At 36.9% G+C, this 25,533-nt stretch overlaps 1 protein-coding gene across 2 annotated transcripts in view; it reads right to left on the minus strand.

Annotated features, from left to right (window-relative positions):
• The window catches only part of ARHGAP15 (Rho GTPase activating protein 15), a 619,400-nt gene that overhangs the window by 59,995 nt on the left and 533,872 nt on the right, over positions 1 to 25,533 (minus strand). For both annotated transcript variants that reach the window (XM_047082984.1, XM_047082983.1), the window contains one exon: positions 1,450 to 1,555. In XM_047082984.1, coding sequence (XP_046938940.1) covers positions 1,450 to 1,555 — 106 coding nt within the window. The remainder of the gene's footprint in view (positions 1 to 1,449; positions 1,556 to 25,533) is intronic.

Raw genomic sequence — 25,533 nt, forward strand, 5'->3', positions numbered from 1 at the left:
AACCCAAGGAATGGATGATTAAGGAGATTTAATCTCACAAAAGCAAAACAGTCCAATCTATTTGACACTTTATCAGGCTTCAACATTACTATATGTGTATGGCAAAAGGTAAAACCTCATCACTTGTATTGTACTCTGTCTTATCTGAAGAAGGTGTTAAAAGAGAGCAAATGAGTACCAGTCATATCAAACTTAACATGTCCAAAATGGAGCTTTCTAGTTTGCTCTGTGTAGTATTACCATTTCTTCATGTGCCTAAGCCCAAATCCTAGGAGGCACACTTGCTTTCTCCTTTCTTTTTCCAGCTGTATTCTGACCAGCAGCAGATCCATCCTGACCTATCACCAATATATCTCTTTAAGGACTCCACATAAGCCATCATTACCTCTTGCCTGGACTCCATGGTTGCCTCCGTACAGGTCTCCTTGCTTCCATTTTACAAATCCATTCTCCACATGGCAGCCAGAGTGATCTTTTATATTCCCTCAATTTAGCACTCCTTATGTTTTTTTTCATTGTATTTATTTATTTTATTATTATTAATTTTTTAGAGAGAGAGGTGAAAGACAGACAGAGAGAGAGAGAACATGAGCTGGGGGGAGGGGCAGAGGGAGAGAGAGAGAGAATCCTAAGCAGACTCCACGCTCAGCACGAAGCCCAACATGGGGCTTGATCACATGACCCTGGGATCATGATCTGATCTGAAATCAAGAGTTGGACGCTCAACAGGCCGAGCCACGCAGATGCCCCAGTTTTTCATTGCATTTAGAATACAATCCAAATCTCTCACTGAGGCCCACAAGAACCTATGTGATCTGATACCAGTTGATCTAATGGCTAGGACCTTAACTCCTACCACCATCCTTCTAGTTCATTAAGCTCTGACTATTCTGGCTTGCTTCCTGCTTTTCAAATACATCAAGCTCTGTGGGTCGCTGGGTATTTACACTTGCTTTTTTTTTTTTTTTTGCCTTCAATACTCTTCTCTTAACTTTTTACATGGATGGCACCTTACCAATATGAATCAGTGTTTTACAAATGAGGAAACTGAATTTCAGACAGTGTAAGTAACTTATTAGTGGTCATAGCACTTGCTACATGATGAAGTTTTGTTTTGCACTCAGTTCTGAATTATTTCATGCTCTTCCCGTTACACTAGACAATGAAGACAGTCCATCCTATGGCTGTGGTTAAGGTTATGACAATAGATGAGCAAGTATCTACTTGCTGAAAAGACCAGGAAAAATAAATTATTTTAAAAGTTCCTTTTATAGGTTCTCCTTCCTACCTTTAGTACATTCTCCAACTTCTTCAGGAAGATTTACACTTGCTAAGGGGAAAATTTGAGATAGATACATTTGGAAAATCTTGTCTGAGAGATGTGAAATTCAATACTGCTATATAAGAAATGAGAATACGATGACCCAATCAGAACCCCTTATAACTTACTTAGTTAGATGTCCAAAGAGAATTTTCATGGTGTCACGATTTGGTGGAGGGAGTTTTTGCACAAGAGACTTTATAGTTTCAATTCTTGTGTTGTAGTCTTGCTTTTCTGAAAAATAAATAAATAAAAGGAAGGTTAGAAAAAAAAAAGAGATTTTATAGGTGCATGAGGGAATTTTCTTAGGAGAACTTTGGAGTAAGATGTAGCAACATAAAGTCCTAATCAGCAACCAAAGAGAATAGGTGTATTCAACGTCCTTATCATGAAGGTTTTTTTTAGTTTGACTGTGATGTAGAGCATAGTAATACCAAGCAGCAACAGCATAGCTTTGACATAGTCTTCTTGTTAAGATCAGTTATTGAATCAGTTTTATAAATTCTTTATTGTTTTATAAGACACAGTAGGGTGAATAACGGCTCTCCAAAGATGTTCATGCCCTCATCTCTGAAACCTGTGAATATGTTGCCTTCTATGACAAAAGGGACTTTGCCAATGTGATTCAATTAGGGACTCTGAGATGGGGAGGTTATTTCGGAATGATCTGGGTAGGTCCAGTAAAATCACAAAGGTGGTTAAGAGAAAAGCAGGAGGATCAGAGTCAGAGAAAAAAGATGATGTATCAATGGAAACAGAAAAATAAGTGGCTATTTGATGAAAAGCCATGGGCTAAGGAGCGGAGATAGCCTCTAATAACTGTAAAAGTCAAGGAAAGAGAGTCCCCAGAAGAAGCACAGGTGTGCCAACACCTCGATTTTTCCCAGCGAGACAGATTTCAGACTTCTGACCTTCATGAGTGTAAGATAATATGTTTGTGTTGTCTGAAGCCACTGAGTTGTGATAACTTGTTATAGCAGCAATAGGAAATGAACAGATGAGGACACAAAATGTGATTAAATTACCAATATTTTATTGTTCACTTGATTTTGTGGAAGGGTAAATGATTTTTTAAAATTTCTTCTATGTTATCTTTTCTCCCTAAGAGATTTTTTTGCTATAAAATTAAAAAATGCAAACATTAAAAATTGAAGGCATAATACCTAGTCACATATATTTTCAAAAAAATAGTAGGTTGTTTAAAACTACATACCACCTAGATTGCTTTCTTTCATTTTGTTTCTCTTTTCCTTCAAGGGCATGGATGGCATAATAAGAATTGACTTACTTAGCATCTAGGGACTTCATCTTACCATAATTTTAACCAGGACTTTGAACTGTGATTACTTATTCAACTTAAATACTTTATGCGAATTGACTTAGGTACCTTTACTTTCTATATTCTGTCTCTAACTTACAGAGCTCCTGGTGATCCTTAAGAGGTCACTGTTGGAAAAGACGATATAGAAGAATAATATGTAAGGCACACATCCACCCAATACTTATTCTCTTCTTCTTGGCAAGACAATCCATTGTTGAGGGGGTGGCTGTATACTCTACTAAAAGAGTTCCTTTTCCAACCTCCTTGGCAGCTGGAGTGAACATGTGACCACATCAGGCCAATGAGACTTCAGTCAAAGTGATAGATAGAACTTCTGGAGAGGCCATGTGCCAGGAGCTGACTTAGCTTTTTAGCCTTTTTACCTTTCTGCTCCTCAAAATGTAAATGGAATGGTTGTACCATCAAATGACCTTGAGAATTGACTCCACTCAGCTGGAAGAAGTTTCTCTGAATCTGTGAAGGAGTCAAATCAGTCCTGTACAGTCTCTGGGTTTCTTTAACGTAAGAAAATCAGCCAGATTGGACCAAAGGCTTTGAAGATGAGTCTCTGATACTAAAGCCAAACACAATTCCTAATACAAAGTGCTTCTAAAAGCCCAATTCATTATCACCTGTTATGAGGTATATAAACTTTACAGAGTAGGGTAAGAAAGAGTTAGTTCAGAAGCTGGCAGGTTTTTCTTTTTTTTTTAAGTACACTGTTGCAAAAGAAACTTTTAATAAGGAATTATAGGAAAATATCCTGCAAAAGATGGTATTTGGCAACAGTGGAGTGGGGGGCAATCTTCCTAGTAGAACTCTGCTTGGAAACTTTTCTTCTTCCTCCCAAAACCACAAAGGCCTATAAATAATGCCTCCCACAGTTAGAGCTTTCAAAATTGCAGTTATTCTTAGAAGAGTTCCAACATAATATGGATTAAACAACTGCAAATGAAAGAGACAAAGGGGAAGAGAGAGAGAGAGAAATTACAAAAATAAAAAAAGGAGAGAGAAAGAAAAAGAAAAGCCAGTTGCAACATCATGGAATACAGCAGATACAATCTTTCTGCCGAAAGGGTAGAAAGCCCCCTTGTTGCTCAATGATGGTAAGACAATGTGATGCTACATAGGACCAGCTGGAGGCTGTGGGATATAACTAACTCAGAAAAAATAAGTAAAACAGCTCAATAAAGAGGAGAGTGAAATTTGTGTAGTATGTCCAGGACAGAGCTCTTAGGGATACTTGGATACTTTGTATTTAGTCATCTGAAGCTGATACCACACACCAATGATTATATATAATTCACATCTAAATACATACATATATACATACATCTACAAATACTTATACGCGTATTTACATATTCACGAGGTGGACACATTCTGCATAGTTGGTATGATGCTAGTAGGTATCATTTACCTGAGGACCTGGTGAACTACTTGGTTCAAGCAATAAAGATGATATTGGGAGAGGAGAGGAAGGAAGAGGAGAGGAAATTTCCAATTTCACTGAGATCTCTCGCCATCATAATAATCAGGTCAGCGTCAGAGTCTCCAAAAAAGTGACCAGTTGACATTGGGGACAGAAGGAGCAGTCATAAGTTAAGTTTGACAGACGATTAGGTGGACGGTGGCCTAAAATGGCTACATCTAACAGCAAACCTCAGCTTTACAGGGAACATATGACTCAGGTTTAAGAAACGTTGGGGGTTGCTTAATCAGAAATATTTACATTTTCAAGGTCACTGCCATGGTGCTTGAGCAGGAATTAAAACTTTAATAAGCTTGTTTAACCATCAGGTAGAAGAACTATGAACTGCCCGAGACAGAGTCAGTTCTCTCTCTTGTGTGTTCCTTTGCACTTAGGACATTCTATTTATACAACATTCCACATGGTGTTTCCATGGATTGAATGCCTTTTAAGTTCTCCCATTAAGCTGGGAATTTTCCTATAAAGCTGGACAGATTTTATACTGGCACATAGAGGGTTAAATGAATGAAGACAGAATTATCGAACAAATGAAAAACCTGAACATGGATTAGAATACACTGACCTTGGTTTGAATTCTGCAACGGCTTTTTATTATCTGTGTGGTCTTGTTTCTCACTTTCTTTGAATAATATCTAAAAGGCTAGTTTTATGGATTAAACAAGATAGTATGCAATGTACCTAGCATAATGACTAGTAAAAAGTACATACTCCACAAATATTCACCCCTTTCTCACCCCTTTATTCACCCACAAATATTCACCCCTTTTTTGAGGCCCATGCTGTGTCTGGTTCATGTCTTATTTTCAGCAGTAAGCATTCTACCTGGTTGTAGTGGTCATCCAAAGTGCAGTTGCCAGTACTCGAACTGAGTTGCTGCCCGTTGGTGACAATACAATTGCCATGGTAGCCTGACATTTCACAGCACACTAGATACTTTGTGATCAACAGGGACTGATGATCGGATCGGTGAGAAATTCAGTTACATTTAAGAATACTTATAAAAGTATACGGTGGTTCCCATATCTGCCTATAAGAAGCATTCTACACGAAGGCTACTTCATAGGAATATTTTCTCTCTCTTTCTCTACGTTCACACATACTTGAGAAATTGCACAATTGCATAGTGGTTCACGCATTGTGTGGCTATGTTATATTTAAGTACTGGAGGGGGAAGTGAACAATGGTTCAGAGAGAACTGGAGTATTACTAAGGAAGAGAAATTTGCTTTCCTTACAACAAAAGCAGAACAAAATCTTTGAAAAGGTTATAGGAAAGCAGTGGTTTCCCCTTCAAATCAATACCACACCCACTCTTTCATAGCTTGTAGAATCAGGAAATAACGCAAATACTTCTAAGTGGAGGAACATCTAAAAATACAATTGGATACATTAAAATTGAAGTGACATCTTTTCAGATCTGGTTTATTGATGTGTCATATAAGGAATTGGAATCCACATACATAATACAGGACTGGTTAACGAGCTAAGATTCATATACAGCTTACTAAAGATGTGTCACCCGTCTTCATTTGATTCAGTGAGCACTGAAACATAGCATTTTCTATTAATATTCCTCCTTCAGCATATGGTTTCTCGTTATTGTGAAGTATTGAGAGTTTTGAGAAGACTTTGAGATACCTCTGACTTTTTTTTACATTATGACCTAAGGGAAAGGGGAGAACTTCTTCTTTATGGAGAATTAGAGAATCTCTTAGGTAAATTGTGAGACTTCTGCAAAATCTTTCCAGTAACAAGCAACTCCATAATTCTCCACCCTTTCCCTCACATTTGCCCCTAACCTCATTCCCGTATGACTTATTTTTGTATTTACTCTATGCTTTATACTACCTCTGTTTTAGTTCTCTAACCATATCCCAACTGCCTCACCAGTCTCTAAGCTGTGAACATAACCTCCTCTCTAACTGCACACAAAACCTTTCTGTAGTGCTTCATTGTTGCCACTGTTGGGTGGCAAGAAATGTCTATGTAAAAATACGTATAACTTACATGTCCGTGTTAAAATAGTAAAATAGGAAACGATTTCTTCCTAATGCCTATCCCTCACCCACCTGGCCCCATATTCTCAAACTACATGAAACTCTGTTGTAAATGAACTTCTTGAAAAACAACTCCAGGCTACTTAGAGAAGTAACAGCTTCTACGTGATGTGAAATAGACTTTAATGTTATGATAAGGATGTGGCTTTACAGTTTTGCCCTGATTCATGGTTTTGAGGACACATTTTTTAAAAATATAGTTTATGAGAGTTACATTTACATTTATCTGCATGAAATGTTGCTACTAAAACAAGGACATTTAAAACCAAATGCCTTTTCTGCAAAGAGATAAGATAAAGTTATACAATGATTGAAAGAGTTCTGTGCAGTGCAGAACCCTGGACCTGGTGACCTCTGGACACTTTTCTGGCCTTATCATCCATGCATTTATTATTCTTAAGTTATTTATAGCCACATGTTAAATCATTTTCCAAAATTAAGTCTTCTTTGTTATGTGTGTTCACCCAGAGGAAGAAAAGACCAGATTCTCTCAGCAGCCAATATATTGGTAGTACTACTCATTCTATTTATCTGTAACTCTTAAAGGACAACTGCACCCCTTTGTTTTAAAAAGGTCAGCAATTATCACAGCTGTTCTGCTCCTTAAAGTTATTCTGGAATGTATAATGCATCCTGTAAGAAAAAGATGGTAGTCTCTTATACATTAGGGCCATATTTGGAAGAAAGCAATTGAGTTTCTATTCAATTCATAATTTTTTGTATCATGACCATTTCAGAGTTTAGAGACTGCCCTGGCTTATAGGAAGAATGAGTATCATCAGATAACATTTTATGTGTTACTGTACCCTACAACTGAATACAAATCTCTGAGGACATGCCTTTTAATTATAAAACTTGAGGTAGATGCTGAGGAATCATCCAAGTCATGATAATTGCCTGATAAATTTCTTTAAGTAACTTACATTTACTTTAGGGAGAAGCATGTGAGGGCAAATCCAGGACTCACAGATGGATTCAAATAAACATATACTTCAAATTCATGTTGCAAAATAACAGAAGCCATATACCATGAAGAAGTCTGAAAGAACTCGGTGAGAATTTTATTCTGCTATATGATTTGGGGAAACATATGATATGTTGTTTGAATTTTTGATGCTTCCCATTCTTCAAAACCCCAAAAAGCCCATACCCCATAGGACTGTTTGTAGAATTAAACATTTCGGTGCACATCAATGCACAGATAATGAGTGCTTATTAAATGTAAGTCCTCTTCCAATGAAAATCTTTCTTTTGAATCATCCTCTCTCTCAGGGTTGGCACATGATTGCTCATAGTTCAAGGCTGTTTCCAAAATCATACAAAGCCATAAATATTAATCTTTAGTACCCTTTCCTAAAAACAGGAACAGCCTATAATATGTGATATCTTTGTAAGTCCTCAGAATCATGCCCATTATCAAAGAGTGTTTGGTCATAATTCATAAGTAGATACATTGTATCATAAATAGAAGTGTCATTATATCATAAACTAGGAATAACCATGGCTTCAGGCTAACCTGTGGTTGGCAATTGCAATTTTTTTAAGATTCTAACCACCCCACTAGCCATCTCCCTCTGAACCAGAAAAGCCTTGTTTTGTATTTAATTAAAAGGAAGGCACATTCTCAATGCCTGCAGATACCTGGTAAGTTTGACTTTGGGTGATGATAATCTATGTCAGAACAGTTCAACTTGAGAACGGAGGTATGTAACTTGCAGGGCACGAAAGATGCACCAGGAACTGAATACTGGCCTCAGGTAAGACCTCTGTCTCTCTCTCGTGCGGATTGCCTGAGAATTAGAATGGATCACCGCCCTGGCACACTTGTATGCCTAGTTTCTCCTTCCAAGAGATGTTAATATTTTGTCTGATTTTTGAATAAAGAAGGCTTTAAGGAATAATTTTAAAGATGAAATAACTCTCCATAGCTAATAAATGTCAGTAATGAAAATACTATGGCTAACTGATTGCCATAAGTCCATGGATTCCTTAACCTGTGAGGAAAGCTTCAGCATGGTGGCTACTTTAGTATCATTTCCAGAGGCCATTTCTGGTTATTGTGCAGGAGGAGGCTGGCCTTTAGGAGCAAACCTAACGTTGTTAAGTGCAACCTTGATCTCTCTCCGTCTCTACTCTTATTCTCTGGTAATGAAGAATTAGAAAATTAAAGAAGTTAATTAGAAAGTTGAAAGAAAAAAAAACCTAGTTCTTAAGTAAATTTTTTTAGAATGTTAAACATAGACATGTGTACATGGTTGAAGAAAAAAATATTAATTAAGTGCTACGTGCAAACCTGTGGCAGATACAAAGTTGATTCTTGTCTTCTGTCATTTGACAACCCTGGGGGGCAGATGTAATACACAATATGACATTAGAGATATTTAAATTTAAGACATAATGTCAGGATCAGTGAAGTTTACATGTTTCTTCTGACTGAAGGGGCCCTCTAAATTGATTGTTAAACTCATATTGTTTCTGAAGTGTTAGCTCCTCATACCAAAAAAATCAAAATAATTGAGATATGTACCTAACACTAAATCAACAAATGTAAAATTTTATTTAATTATTTTCGGAAGGACTTAGAATTATTATTCTTAACTTCTTTATACATTCCCCCAAATACATTCAGGCAAGTAATTAAATCACCTTTACTTTTTCATGTGACTATACCCATGTTATTCTAGGCACATCAGGTGCATTGACCTTACATTGAGGGCAAATTTGGAAAAAGTATTCAAGTTTTAATAGTACCTTAAAAAATTTTTAATGTTCATTTATTTTTTGAGAGAGAGAGAGAGAGAGAGAGAGAGAGAGAGAGCGGGGAAGGGGCAGAGAGAGAGGGAGACACAGAATCCAAAGCAGGCTCCAGGCTCTGAGCTGTCAGCACAGAGCCTGATGGGGGGCTCAAACCCATGAACCGGGAGATCATGACCTGAGCTGAAGTTAGAGGCTTAACCAACTGAGCCACCCAGGCACCCCAGTAGTAACTTTTAATAAAGGGTATTATTGCTTTGGTGCAACTAGTTGTAGGATGAAGCGTTTCCTAAAATTCACCAACCTAAACCTGTCTCTCAAACACCACTTCCTGAATTTTGCAGCAACACTCCTCTTTGTGTGAATTGAAGAGGAAAGCAATGGCTGACACCCCAGTAGCGAACTTTACAGGAAAAAGTGTGATTGTATTGTCCTCCCTAGAATTTCTTGTTTTCAAAGTAATTTTGGAGGTGTCATGGTGGCCAAGTATATTTCTGTAACTTACAAATGATACTAATTCATCCTCAGGCGATAGTCTGTGCTGAGAAAATAAAGCTCGCTAGTTTATTTCTTTGAAATTCAGTTCTCCTGTGAGAATTTTCTTTAAACTATACTTATTCAAGCATATCTGCTTTTACAAGCTTAAAACATACACACACACACACACACACACACACACACGAGTTACCGTTTTGAGTCATTTGACATCTTTCTAATCATAAACCAGTAATTCTTTTCAAGTTATTCAAGTAGCTATTTATATTAAGCATTATCTTTGTACATTTTCATGAGGGTAGAAATCTTACAAATACTTTTCTAGATTTGAAGTTTTTAATATGTGTCTACCTCTTTCCACTGGTAGGTGAATTAAACTATTTCCAGGGGATTTAAAAATCTCACTTAAAAACAACTAGGACTTGTCACACAATTAAGAAAAATGTGAACTAAAAAAATATTTTCCCCGTCTTTTAGGTTAAACGTAAATTTCTTTAAAAAAAGCATATTAAACTTATCCGTAACTATTCATTTTGAGCAAAAGACCTCTGAAGAGGAGTTAGTGCTTGGTAGGTGAACTGTTTTTCCAGCCAATCCATTTGACATGGCCACACAGTGACACTGAGAACAGAGGAGAGTTAATAGCACAAGCATCACAATCCTTTAAGAAAGGGGGAATAAAATAATTTTATGATTCAGCTTTATTTTTTAATTGTGAGACTTATTGTAAAAGAAGAAAAACAGGCAACATGTGGTAACTTTAGTCAGCATTTCTGAACTGGGAATGATAAACACCTCTGCCTGGCTCTGGCATTTATCAGGACTGAGATATTATTACCACATAGAGTCACAGCATGGTTACTGTTATCATCGGAAAAAAGAGCCAGCTAATCTTAATGGTTTGTAAAGCCGTTACCTGCACTGGTCTGACATTTATCATGATCATTTTACCACATGGGTCCTACATAGCAAAGGTCTTTTATCTGGAAGGGACATCACTATGAATTATTATTTGCAGCTAGGTAGAAAATTGTATGTTGTAGATACCTTTTCTCATTATAAATCACATAGTCACATTTCACCATTTCCCCCAGAAAGCTGCTGAGCCCAGGTTTTTTGCCACAGCTTGCTTTCCTCTCCATCTCTCTCTCTCTCTTTATAGTTTCTTGAAAATATTAGCCATTTTTTTCATTAATACCCTTAATATAATTTTTGAAGAACTATGTAGACAGTAGGTGAACATATGGAGATACTTTTATTATAGTTAGGGGACTTTCCTTCACATTCTGGGAAGGGACTGGCCAGTACTTTTAGAAATTGACGTTGATAAACGGTCTACTTTTGCTGCTGTTGTTGTTGTTGTTGTTGTTGTTGTTGTTTCAAATGCTTATTCTCCTTTCTGTCTTGGTGGGCAGACTTTTTCTGTTCCTGACCTTGCCAATAGAGTATTTACCAGTAGATCAAACAAAATTTCCGATGCTTGATTTGAAACCCTCAAAACACTAATGCCATCTCTTGCCTGAAATCCTTAGCTTGGAAATGTGTTCTCAGGGGGAGAAAATAATACTTTTATTTTGCCAGATTGTGAGTCTGCTCAGATTTTGTTTTAGCACGTTACAATGGGGTAGAAGTTTCCGCCAACAAATTTGTTTAAAAAGATGCTTGGGTTCTATCCTTATCTATGTCCTAATCATTTAAGTTAACATATTATATAGAAGAAATGAGGATATTAAGAGGTACCATGTTTTAGAACCATGAGACCAAGTCATTGAAGTGAAATGCATTAATTTGACAATGGAAAATTGCAGTGAAGAGCCCAAGTTGTTTACCATGGGGAAGAAATGAACAAATCCTCTCTTTTAAAAAGATTGAGACAACTAATCTTCTGAAAGAGATATTTATATATTTTCTTCTTTCTCAAGTGTTCCATTAGGAATAAACAAGCCAGAAATTCTGCACTTTTATAATGAAGAGGGAGGAGAACTCCTTGCCATTTTTGCATTTAGGAAGAAATGTGCAAGAAGAATGTGACAATTTAAGCAAATCAAGATTGTTTCAAATGGATCACAAACGGGACTTTGTGGGATATTTTATACTAGCATGTGAAGCAAACAGTAAATTTGAAAGGAGGATTTTCTCAATGGTCTAGTTCTGATGTGTTTTCCCATTTCTTTGTGTGTTTAAAAGAGGCTTGGATGTGGTGTTTTAATATTGCTTCGGCTCTTTTGCAAATGAGTTCTGGAGAAATATTCGCACATGAAGGAAAGCCGATGTGCTGTAATGCTGACAGCAGCTGGGGGGATATGAATGAAGAAACCAGATTCCCAAGGCTGAATTTAGCAAAAAATAAACACCTATCATTCCATTAAAAAAATTACCATTTTAAATGTTTATGGGCATCAATAGCAGACCACTCTCCCTTTGATAAAACCAATATATATGTATATATATATATATATATATATATATATATATTCCCCCCCCCTCAAATAACTCCATTCCTTAAGGGGTGTGATAGAAACTTTAACCTGATGTGCAATATTTTGCACTGAAGTGCATTCGTTTGCTGCCCTTGTTACATTTGGTTACACATTAATTTTTATATTATTCTGCATTTCTTCCAAAGGAAACAGTTTCTGTTTCAGGAACCTGCCAGACATGCTTGCATAAATTTGGGTGTGGCGCAGGAGGGGGTGGTTGGAGGAGGTCATTTGTGAAATTAACGTGTCCTTTTACTGCTTAAGATGAGTTGCGCACACTTTGGTTCAGTCTTCTAAGATTTCATTGGAAAGCAGTGGTCCAGTATACCAACACACTGCCTTACCAATCAGAAAAAGGCTACACTGATTTCAAGCAAACAAACAAACAAACAAGCTTTTTTATTCTTCTATTTCAGAATGACTCTTTTGTTCTAGTTTAACATTTTCCTGCCATTATTGCCTCCCCCCCCCACCCTCCCCACCCCCCCGCCAAATACTGCAACCTGGGAGTGCTTCCAATAATTAGCCAGGGGCTTTGCTGCTTGGATTTTTCTCCTTTTCTGGGGAACTGGGTGAATCGTTGAGTGCTAATGAATGTCGGAGACTTCTAGCAGTGGTTCGAGCCAGGCACAGCGCGGGCAGACGCTTTCAGCTTCCCACTGTGCCGCAGTGCAAGCCTCCCCGCTGGTATGTTTACCATAGTTTTAATGTCTGCGAAAAATTCCTGATGCAACCGAATTATGTGGTGCCCTCTTGTTTGTCTAACCCCACCCCCACGCCCTCCACCCCCAATTTGGCAGATTCCTTTTGCCCCTGCCTATTGCAGAAAGCTCCTTCTCAACTTTGTGGCCATCTTACCACTCCAATTCTTGCCATGAGAGCCCAGCTGCTCTGGAGGACCAGACACGGTCAATCTAGAAGTTTCCGGAGGATTACACACACCCTACTCTACTTATGACACCTAATAACAGACATCCTCCCTTCCACTGCATTTGAATTTCATCGGAGGTAATGTTAGAGCAACAAAATTAATCATCGGTATTGACAAAACTAGCTTAAAAACATAAACGTGCTTGGTGAAATACACTGTGCCTTTAACGAAATCTATTGAAAGACCTCAGACAATCACTGCAAACTAAATAATGTGCTCTAAGACGAAAACAACCAATCTGTGATTTGACTTGATTTATTCTTTGTCCTTTTCTTAAAAATGGTTATCTCAAAGAAAATGACCATTCCATTATATTGTAAATTGATGAATTCACCAAGTGTGATGCACAGTGAAGTTTTTAATGAATATTCATACAACTCTTTCAATCCATTAACAGGACTTAAGACAATGAGGACTTAAGACTCATTCCCATTTAGACAGTAGAGGGAAAGTGGAATTAATAGCATAAACAGCCCTTGGAAAGTTTAACTTTAATGTATCAAACTCCAGGTGCCAGAGTTTGAGGAAAATAACCAATAATAGCCATTTTTTACATATTTGATGGGACTGATTATGCAATGTGCAACTCTAAATGGCTTATAGCACATTGTAGCATGGTTCCATCCCATTGGCTACAGTAGGGTGCAGGCAGATGGATGACAGTGACAGGGAGAGAAGTGCTTTTGCTTAGCCGTGCGTTAAGATGCCATCCAGAAGCTCTGTGCACTGCAGACACTTCATTAGGATGCCAGGATAATGGTAAACTACCACTCAGAGTGACACCCCATTTCCTGCTTACTGAGCGCTCCAACCTCGGCAGATGTCAACAATCTCACAGTGCTACAGAGCAGACCTAACTTTCCAGCCACTTTGACTCCAATTTTTTCCTCCTAACAGTGCCATACATTATGTGCAATATGTAACGGCAAACACCTCACCAAAAACAAAATCTGCCCGGTTCGTTATGACTGGAGTGAGTGCTTAATTTTTTTGCCTTTGAAAAGATGAGGTACAGCGATTTGGGTAAGAGAATACATCCAGTCACTAACCTAACCTCAAAATTTCTTGCTATGATTTCCATTTGCTAATCAGTTCAAAGTGTTAATTGTGTGGTGAACTCTGATTAATAGTAGTTAAACTCTGATCACAGGGGATATGACTGTTTCTTTTAATTAATGTCCATTCCAAAGGTAAGAGATTGTGGAATTCCTTTGTTAAAGATTTTAAACTGCGTTTCGGTGTGGTTCTTAGTTGTCTGCCAAGAAAAGGCTGACTTGAGCATCTGGATGATATTTCCTCTGCAAATGTATAACTTGAGGCCATTCGCACACCACCTTACCAGCAGTTCAAGCCAATAGCAACTTTTTTTTTTCCTGTAGTGTAAAGTCCAAAATTCTCTTTAGGAAGAACCAAGGTGTAATTTAGATAATGAAAAGAAAAATTCCCCAGATGGAAAAATAATACTTTGAAATCTATCATGACGATACATGATTGATTTACATTTGTCATTCTAAGCATCTTCTTAGAAGTTCAAAGGGCCTTGCAAATGGCAGGACTAAAAATAAATATCCTCCTCTGAGGCCTGTTTCCATTTCCAGGTAAAGACGCAAATGTAAAGGAGAAGTCATAGGCAGAGGTCACACTCCAAAGGAGAATTTGAATGCAAACTTTCAATGTGATATCCTGTAAAAAGAGGTGATGCAAATCTTGACTTTTGGTTTAAAGTGGCATCTGGTTGGCAACACCTAACCACCTCTTGGAACCTGTCACTAACTCTGCTTGAACACAAAGAAAACAGACTAGAGTTCCTAAAATAAACAGGAGCTGCCAATCAACATGGTGTCAAGGAACTAAGGATAATTTCCTTGAAGACAGATTGAATTTAATTGGAAAATGCCAGGTGGTGGGACCACCTGAGCTATGGAGCTATTGAACCAGAGAACTTGACTTTCTGGAAACAGATACGTCCTTCTCTTTCTTCAACTGTCTGGTCTCAAAATCAGTTTCAAGGTCTATGCCAACCTGAAACACTGGGCAGCACTCTCCTTTCTACAGAGCTAATCCCGTTGAGTAGTGTGACTGTTTTCTCTATTTCCTTTCTCACCAGTCCTCTCCCATTCTAACTATAGACCAGGACTCCTTTTCCACCTGTAATAATTTGGAGATAGTGGTTTTCATAAAATAACTGAGGAGTCTGAGAGTGGAAGGCAGGAAGGATGCTCTGATCATGGCACAGATTACAACAGACACTGTCATCCCATATGTAAAATGTAGGAGGGATGGAGACTGGTAAAAATTCTGTTAGGAATAAATTCTTCGAATTCTAATGTTTTATTTATGTATTTCATCTTTGAGAGTTGAGTGAGTTAAGGAATATAGTGGGAGAGGATCTTCGATATCAAGGTGGTGGGGCCATAAGATACTAAATATGCTAGGTAAGAATTCATATAAGAGCTATGGTTATCAATTTGTCATTTGGGCATAGCTCCAAGACAAGGATTTGACTCAAAATGAGGCAGCGGGTAAAAGGCAATATGTGTGTTTGGTTACATTTTCACCTTTTGAGATGACTAAACACAACAAAATTTACCACAGTGCATGACTTTTAAAAACACTCATTTCAGATAAGAGAACAATGCTCAGAAGCGCAGAACTTTCACAATGACCGTGAGACAAATAGGAAACTATTTAGCACCTTCAATAGAATTTGAAACATCAAAGATTCGAATGAAAAGGAGCAGCAGGCCTCCATAAGGAGAGAGTAGGGTAAGATGGAAAGATGAATAGGGTGGATAGGATAAGAGGGCAAGGAGATAGTGAGGAGAAAGACAGTGGGAAAACTAAGAATGCAAAGTACTTTTTTTTCAACCGCCAAAAATTCCATTCAGTGATATGGGTGCCAAACTAGAGAAGCTTCCCCAGAATGTGGAAATGAAAAAAATGATAGGAAAAAGACATGTTGGAAGTCAGAGAATTGAGAGACTATGATTTGTAAGTATCCTTTAGGGAGAAACCAGAACATTTGAAAGCTATACAATAATCAAGGCAAAATTAAAGCAAAATTCTGAGAATAAACAACAACAACAACAACAACAACAACAACAACAACACTATCTGAATATTTAAAATGATGGCCGGATTCTAAGAAAACTCGACTGAGTAAAGACGCTACCTAGACGTATTTTGGCAAAGCTTTGAAGTGATAAAGATCAAGGATAATCCTACAAGTATTCGAACAAAAAGAAGACAAAGTAAGCTTCCTCAGACTTTCCTAAGACTTATTTCCCTAAATTCTAAAGTAAAACAAAGCAGTATCTACTGTTTATAGGATGAAAATCGTGGCCCCAAAACTCTCGTGTTATCTTTTGCATGTTAAAACAACAGAAAGACATTCTCATTCATGCAGAGATTTATAATAGCACTGTTTTCTTGAAAAGTTTACTGGAAGGTTTATGTAAGTGTACCAAGTGATGAATCAAAATTTGTAACTCAAAAATAGAGACATTATAAACAAAACTAAGTATCTATTTAGTTTGGACCCAAAACTCAGAAGGCACTATTGGATTATTTCTCTTTGGCTTCTGTTTCATTCTCAGACCAAGAGTGGTCTTCTCTTCACAGTTCAGGTGAAAGCTCTGGGGACATATGATGACCATTTGAAATGGTGACTGGTGCTAGTCAGTCCTGGCATTTGCTAGCAAACACCCTTATTGGAACATCGCACTGGAGAGTTACTAAACAAGACCTCTCTTCCCCTTTTAATAATCAAAGCCTCAGAGAACAGCAGAATGTTTACTCCCATTGCTAAGACTCTTTGGTAAACATGTTTTGTATCTATAATAATTGTGTTGAAAAAACTGAGTCTGGGGACAGTTGAAGTGATAAAGACTGACAAATCAAGTAGTAATAGGGATTGTATATGAATTTTCCTACGTGACATACTTTTTTTTTAAAGAATCTAAGTAGGCTAGGGAAAAAATGTCAAGCAAACAGGTCAGAAAGAAATATCCCCAGAATATGGTGATGAAATTTAGAGTGATTTTAATTTTCTTCTTTTTACTTTTCTGTTCAAGTTAGCCTCAATAAATATTTATTACTTTTATAATCTGTTACAAGAGACAATTTAAAATAAGCTTGTATAATTGCTTAGATACCACATAATTATGTGTCTTTACTAAATAGTTTATTGAAAAGCCTAGTAGAAAACATACCAAAATATTAACCAGAAGTTCTCTTTGAAGAGCAGTATGGATGATTTTCTTTCATTTTTAAAATTCGTTTTCCAAATTTCCTGTAATGAGTATGTGCTATCATGATAATAAAGATAATTCTCCACGTTCGGTATACATGATAACCTTCAGTTGCTCTATGACACAGGAAAACATGCTATTTTCACAGATGAAACCATTTCTAGGAAAATAATGTACTAGACTTTCTTCTAGGTATTTCTGTTGCAGTTACTTTCTTGTTTCGTGAATATATTCCAGAATCAAGAAAGCAAAGTCAAAATTTGACACTTTCTTCTCATGGCTGAAAATATTGGGCTAAGGGTGACTGCAGGGAGAACACAGAAGATAGAAAGTGCCACAGTGCACAGTACTATATATTTGCAACCTGAAGAAAGGCAGCTGATCCCGCAGGGCCTTGTATGTAAATATATTTTAGTTCCATGTTCTAATTTCTGTTTCTTCCTCAAACAAATCTTTTCTTAGAGTATTATATTGCTTATTCGACTGAACTTCTGAAGAGTGGAAACTAAAACTTATAAACATAGCACTAGTTCAAGGATGAGATTTCATGGTAGTATTTTGAAGTTAAAAAATAAGCTGATATTCATTTTGTGCTGAAATACACCTATCCCTTTAAGCCACACCCATTTCTCGTCTCTTTTGGAAACTATATTCAAAGGCTTTCTCTGCTTATAAAATCAAAGAATGAGGAAGTCTCCAGCTAATTTATATCCTTAAACTTTACTTCTGTCCCAATTTTTCTGTACATATTAGATTCCCAGTTAATATCTGGTTGATTGAATTGACTCACTTCTTTAGGTCACTTTACATGCATAGTGACAAATTACTGTTCATAGTTAGCCTCAATAGTCAGGGCCTAATTCTTACAAGTAGAAACACAAATAACCAAAAGTCAAATATTCAGAATGTGTGAGTTGCTGGGCAAATAAAAATTAAATTTTTTTGGTTTAAATTTTATTCAAAATTAGTGTTCAGTTTGTAAGGACCACTAATCTGCAATGGGTAGGAAGCCAGTGTATCTGTAATATTTAAGAGGGCCCCCTGATGGTTAATCTTAGAAATGTCTTCTGATTCCTTTCTGTCCTGCAGCTGACCAGACATATTTATGCAGGTGTAATTGGCCATGTGACTTGAAGTGAGTTGAGATGGGTGCAATGTCCACCCATATTTGATTCATATCACTTCAAAATGAAGTATTTTCAAAAGCAATCATTTAGTTTAAGGGAAATAAAAAGGCAATCTCCAACAAATAGCTAGAAATGTAAGAATATGGAGAATGTTTTAAACAAAATTAGACTAAAAAGTAAATGTACACACATTACAATGACATTCCTTAAAGAGGTTGGAAGTGATTGCTCTAGTAAGGGACTAGTGTTTTGCCAAGGCCGTTCTGTTCTTTTAAAACAAGTTTTTGGCTGAATTTTAAAAAAAAGAATAAAGTTATTTTCTCATATAAGCAAGCAGTGGGCCTTTTCACTGGTAGACATATTCTAGGATTTTAGAAATAAAAAAGAAAATAATAATAAAGGATGCAAATGATATTCTTCCCCAGCTAACGTATTTTTTTTTCAAAAAAAGTAAACATCAGCTCCTCAAGGGAGATTTCGATTTGAAGACTGTTTATTATATCATTTGAATAGGACTAGACCTGGCCTTTTGACTTTGAACCACTACCAAATTTCAGGCTGTGAGGAAATTGTTCTACATTTCCTGACAAATTGAGTTAAGCAGACATTAAGTGGGCTTTAAGAAAACAAATGGCCATCTTTATCACAGGTGGACACTGATGGCTTAATGGGGCCTGGGCTGATTGTATCACTTCTAATGGCTTGACGGGAAGCATTAGGGTTTTTGCATAAAGAACTGGCATTGCGAACCCTGCTAACACAGACCTGTCAAGCGCTCTGTATCCCTTTGTGCACGGAAGCAGATGTTTGTATGTATACTATGAACTGGCATTAGAGCAAGCGACAGATGCCTGTATGAATGCCAGGTTTGTGAATTTTTACAGCAGGAGCATGTTCTGAGGAAGTGCAGCCCTGCCCTCTATCATAGGTAATTCCCAGTGGAACTTGCTAAATCCCAGCTATGTTTTCATTATTTGGCTTTCCTAGCAACTGGATGAATGTGTCTATCCTGAAAATGCAAGATGAGAGCCCTACCAAATTCTTACAGATTTGCAAATAGCTTGTCTGTGTTTTGAACTTGGACTTTCCAGGCAACGCTTTGCACTCTAATCGCCACCAACTTACTCAGAGGAGCGGGTAGTATTATAGCTCTCTAATTAAAACTTACTTCAATGTTTATCTGTCAGTTCTCCCCCATGGTCTCCCTACATTCCCACCCCCACCCTCCAGGAAATGCGAATTCCGTTTGTAGGTTTTTCTTTCCTGCAACATAGAGAACTTACACTCTGGTTGTCTGTCAACAATAGAAACAGGTAGCTTGCAGTCCATTAAACAAACACAGTGCCCCCCTCACTTTTATTTGACATTTTATTTGGCTGTGACAAATGAGCAGCAGTTGGATTATAACATAATTTGTCTTGTCTTTATTACCAGCACAAAGGACACCATTCATTAATTATTCTGCCGTTGCAGCTTAACACTGACTGGAAAGGTCCCTCTTCGGACAGATGGCGGGGACGATGTTATTTATATCAATCAGCCAAAATCCTCAACAAGGATTACTGTTCCTGAGACTACAATGATTTATTTCTTTTTACCTCACCCTCCCTCAACCCCTTCTGCTTTCAGAGATTTCTCTATAAAAACGAAATTTGATGGGAATCTTAAAGCAAAGCCATATTTAACCTGTTAGCTTGCAAAACAACATGCATGCTACATCAGTTTAACTGCATGACATTAGCTGCATATTTTTTAAACTGCTCGGGATTTTTGATCTTCCATTCTAGAGCAAAAGATTAACCGAAGGTCTCAGGGTAGCAAGTTCAGCAGAAGTTTGCCTCTTCTGTGACATTGTATTGCTGTGGCCCATGGGAGTCCCCCCGCCCCCCACACCCCCACCAAGGATATAGTGCTGTCAAGATTTTTTTTGCCTTTGTGGAGATGAGATGATCCATCTTATTCCAGTGTCCACAAGACTTTCTGCAAGATCAGCTAGGATGTTTGGACAAAATAAAAATAACAACTAAAACTGAAAAATCAGAAACACCCTTACCTCCTGTCTAACTTAGAGTTAAAAGAGTGAAGATCTCTGGTTTCTCCTGTCCCCACACATCTATGTAGAATCATGAGGTGGTTATGTTATTCGGGTGGCAGTGCTAGGTGGTTTACCTTGCTTGTTTTGTGTTGCTAACAATTCTGTCCAATACATGCTGATCGAGCACTAATAAAAGACTAGCCCGAACTCAGATGTGACATTCTTCTACATGTTTTTCGATAGTGCTTCTGAGATGTGGCCATTTCTCCAATTAAAATCTTTAGGAGACGAGTATGTGCAAAAAAAAAAAAAAGACTATTGGGGCTGAGGCACTGAAAGTTTTTTTTTTTTTTTAAGTTCTCTGACTATAATAAGGAAAATAATGCAGAAAGTTTTTGTCTTCAGAAATTATTGGTATAACCTTGCTATCCTGATTAGTTTGCAAATATTAAAAGTCCCATCAAGACAAATATCAGCAACATGCAAATACCCTTGCAGGTTGTGATTAAGATTTTAAATGTATCCTTTTGCTTTTAGTTAATGAAAAACAAAGTCTTGGAGGATCTAAGTTGTAATTTATTAAACATGAAAGGCTCCTTGATGAAATATAGAAATGAGATATATTTTGCATTTCAAAGATTTAAGCTGACAACTTACTTGCATGCAAATAAGAGCAAGATTTGTAAAAATATTTGAAAAGAAATTATTCCTGAATGTACTTATTACAATAATGTGGCATGTAGATAAGAGAAACACACAGCATTAAAAGACATTCATTTCTCCAAAGTCTTAAAATTAGCTTCTTTCTGCCATTGTGTATTAATGTTCTTCTTCAGGAATGCAGCATATTAAAGAACTGAACAGAATTAGTAATAAATTTGTTAATTACAAATTTAAGCAACACAACTGTGTTGTTTTCCCAATATGTTTTTTTTTCAAAAGCAGAATTGCTAATGCATTTTAATCATTTATGTATAAACATTTGAGGATAAAATATTCTGAAGTTTATCAATTTCAAGAGCTGTTTATTTGCTAGCAAAATAGGCCATGTTATACAACATATATCTTATCATTTTTGCTCATCAAATCCCCATTTGCTGAATGCAAATTTTCCTGGTCTAAGTGCTCTTGCACCTCAATTTAAATGAATAATAGGATCGACTCTATTAAAATCAGTTTAAGGTTGCCATGGGTGACATATCAGTAGGGTTAAAATGAGAAAAAAAGGTCACAGAATCAGTCCTTACAACCTGTTTTTTATCATAATGAAGCATATGTAAGACTCAACGAAGGCTTAAATAACAATATGTCACTTAGGCAATACTTTAGTTTGTGGGTCTTCTTAAAAAATCTTTTCTTTAACCACAATGTATTCCAAACAAAATAAACGTAAAATTATAGTGCCATCAATAACTCCGAGAATGTATTCAGTTGCATTGAAAATTAGAGAGTAAGCTCTTATGCTATTACACAAGACTGACAGATTGCGGATTTGTAAAAATAACAGAGAGCTCCTTAAAAGAAGGAGGAGTAGGTACTTTTGCTGCAGTAAATCTCTTGCTACAAGGAACCAGCTAGGTGTTATAGTCAAATCAACAGAGCATACAGAAACTACACGCAAACATCTCATTTGAGAAAAATGTTGTGTCCTCTGCCAACCAGATTTAAAAGATCATTCACGTAGCTATTAGTAGGTATTACAAACACCACCGCCGGGCATGGGCAATATCCTGGAGCAAATCTTTGGGCAGTAGTTTTAGGCTCTTGAAAGCTGAACAAGTGAGACTTTGGGGTTACAGGAACATATATGTGATCATACATCTATGCATCTTCATATTTTAAAAGTCAATCCTGTTTATTAAAGTCGCACTCTTAATGCCGATTTTATATTATTTATGATTCTCATTTGGATTTCACAGAATCGCATTTTTGTTACAAGTGTTATATTTCCTATCTTTTTTTAACCTGCAATAAAAGAAAAAAAATCTTCTTATTTGCTAAGGTTACAGTGTTAGTTTAATTTTCATAGAAGCGGTGGAATATTTTGAAGTGAGTAACATTTACCAAGTCATTAGTTTTATGCAAACTAGGAAGGAAGATGAAAGAAAAAAAATTATCAATTATTTATAGATTGTTAAAATGTATCTTAGTGCACTGCTACTGTATAGAAATGACAATTAGCCAAACTTACCTTCTTTAATTAATAATGCATACATTATGCTCTTTGGGCAACTAATCACCAGCTCTACAAATTTGTTTGACACTGTTGAAGATACCTATCGCATGGGTTAAAAAAAGAACAATGCTCTCCCAGCTGCAGCCAACTTCCAGCCTTCTAGCAACGCTTGAAATGCAGTAGCAGTTCCAGGGAGCAAAATGGTGGTCCTTTAGCTTGACACTATGAATATGGCACCGAGCTGCAGAATGCTGCCTGCCGTGCCTTTGCCACCAAAGAATGCACACTTTATCTCAAACTGGTTGCTTATGGGCGAAAACCCTCAGTCTCTATCTCCTGTGTTAATTTCCATTATCTTACAGTGAGAAATTATTGCAGGTAAATTTGCCCTGTTGCCTTAAAGCTGCATTTATCATATCTTCTGAAATAAAATAGAAACATAGTTTGATGAAAGGATGGGCTGTGTGAAAACTGAACTGTTACCGAGAATCCGGGATGAATGGGCACCATGCTTACCACAGAGAATTCCAATCAAACCTGTGATTGCAGCAGTTTGTTGCCACGACTCTCTCAAAATTTATTTTTAATAAGATGTAAACATCTATCTGTAATATATTTAGAACAGAAGGAAAAGGACATTTTTTTTTCAATTGCCTGCCTCTGAATCTCTTCATACTGTCAGGATGGCAAACCCAGTCCCCTATTTTACCCATAATTCTGAGGTCAATGGCAGCCACTGGTAAGTTTGTAACTTTCACATATGCTACTGAATTAACATAAAGGCCTAGGCAATCTATTTCTCAGAGATACAAAAGCATAGTATCATACTGAGCAGTATACCCAAGTGGTCAACAGGCTTACTGACATTGGGACCAGGTAGACACTTGGCTGTCAACAATTTTGTCCCAGAGTCACACACACCACATCCAGATAGCAGCTTGTAGCATTTGGAAGGAAAAATAAGACTGGTGCGGCTCCCTCACATATGGTGTTTAACAGACTACACTTCCCATTTGCTCCTCCGAAAGGTGTGCATTTTCGAGGGATAATGCCAAGTGTTCTTTGTGCTATGGTGTCTTTGCATTGAAAGGTGATGTGTCTGACACATTTTGGCAGGCTACCGTGAAGAGCTTAAAATTTTTCCACTGACTTTTACTAAGACTTAAGAGAATAAGATTGTACTTTATCAAAGGTAATAATCTGGCTTTGGGGATGACAGGGTCATAGTTCTGGAGTGAACTGAGAAGATGGATTTTTATTGACGATATTCTTCACTCACTATCCCGTAAAATTTGTTTTGCTGCTTTTTTATTTAAATACATACGGAGTAGTAGATCGCCCACCTAAGCAGGTTTATCATTTTAAGTAGATTCTGAATTAGAGCTTTGAAATGTGGGTACAGTAAAACTAGAATGTGTCTTTCTTGTGAAATTCTCTCCTCTTTTTCAGCAGCTTTAAATGAAATGCAGAACAAGAGTCAGAATAAATGCAGGCGACTTTTCTCAGAAGCCTGAGAGAAGAACCAATTCTGTATGTAAACTGAAGGAAATCTTCATTTCTATCATGAACATGGGGTATATCCCCACCCACCATTTAGAAGGATTTCTGTTAGCCTTTTGTGAAAGATTGCTCTCATTTATTTAACTCATGCCACATGGCTTAGCTTTATAACCAGTATAGGATTTCTAGAGATTAAAAAAAATCCATTTTGTATCTATGGAAATACGAATCTGGAATTTAAGCCATAATTGCTGCAAGTTTTCCACATTATAGTATAAAATTGCGGGATTTATTAATGCTGGGCATACTTCAACAACCCCATGGTTTGCCCTGGTCAATGGTTACCTGTCAAAATGTGGTATCATTTTTTAAAAATATTGTATGTTACAGAGAAAAATAATGTGTGGATTTTTTTTCTCTGTTTTTGTTTGTTATAAGCAAAGTATTTACAATAATTTATGGAAAGTCTTGGAATTATAAATATTAAGGCATTGCCAAATGATTTAACTATCCCTCCATGGCAAATTGTCCTTAAACACTACCATTTTTTTTCTTTTTTCTTTTTTTATCATTTACTTGTGGACCAGCAACACTTGCAGGCTCTTGCCCCTGGCCTTCTGTGAGAATGTTAGTTAGCAATGCTCATAAAAACTCAATTCATCAATGTGAACATAATTTGCTATGAACAGAAAGCTCACAAAAGGGTGAATTTGTCAGATAGACAGGTGGCCTGAGATCTCTCCCTGATACTGAATGATATGAATAATAGATTCTGGTAAATGTATGCCAAGACTTGAGCTGTAAACACAGCTGCCTCCATTCCCTTCCAGAAAAACAGCTTCGAGGACGAAAGCACAGGAACCACGGTTCCACCTGAGGACCTAAGCTTGCACACACACACACACACACACACACACACACACACACACATCCCTCATTCAAGAAATAAACAACCTCCATAAAAGAGGACAGAGTTAAAGGAATCTTCATGTTTTTCCCTCTCTACACGAAAGACATTTTACAGCTATCTTGGGCAGGGGAGACTAGATAGAGAAGAGAAAGAAGAGAAAGGAAATAGATTTTCCTAATGGTTCTGGTTCCATATTATTCAAATGTCTTATTTTATAAAATACACAAATCAACAGAGCTAATAAACTTTGCAATATTATAACTCCTGTTTTCTAATGAGCAAAAAGAAGAGAGCAGGTTGGCTCTATGCAGAAGCACTGTGCTTGAAATCATTCTAGTAATTCATGGCTATTTGTCTTATGGGTTATTAAGTATTTATTAAGGTTCAAATGTAATGTAGCCTTTTCTCCAATTTATTCTGAACTTTAAAAATCTATTTTGCAAATTGTTTTCCAGGTAATGCACATACCCACTTACGAGTTGAATCTCAGGATTTAGAAGATTCTGATTGAGTGCACTATATATTTTTTTTAGTCTTTATAGATACTGCTGCATATAGGTTGACCTATTCTGATAACATTTATAACTGACTGTCAACTGGCAAAGACATTGGATAAGTCTTAATACAGTAAAGTAGTATTTCTTAAAGTAGAATACACATATTATTGGGGGTATAAGAGACAAAT

The sequence above is a fragment of the Lynx rufus genome, unplaced genomic scaffold (assembly GCF_022079265.1).
Source record: "Lynx rufus isolate CCGP_SWC_20201006 ecotype Redwood Valley unplaced genomic scaffold, mLynRuf1.p SCAF_2, whole genome shotgun sequence".
NCBI lineage: Eukaryota > Metazoa > Chordata > Mammalia > Carnivora > Felidae > Lynx > Lynx rufus.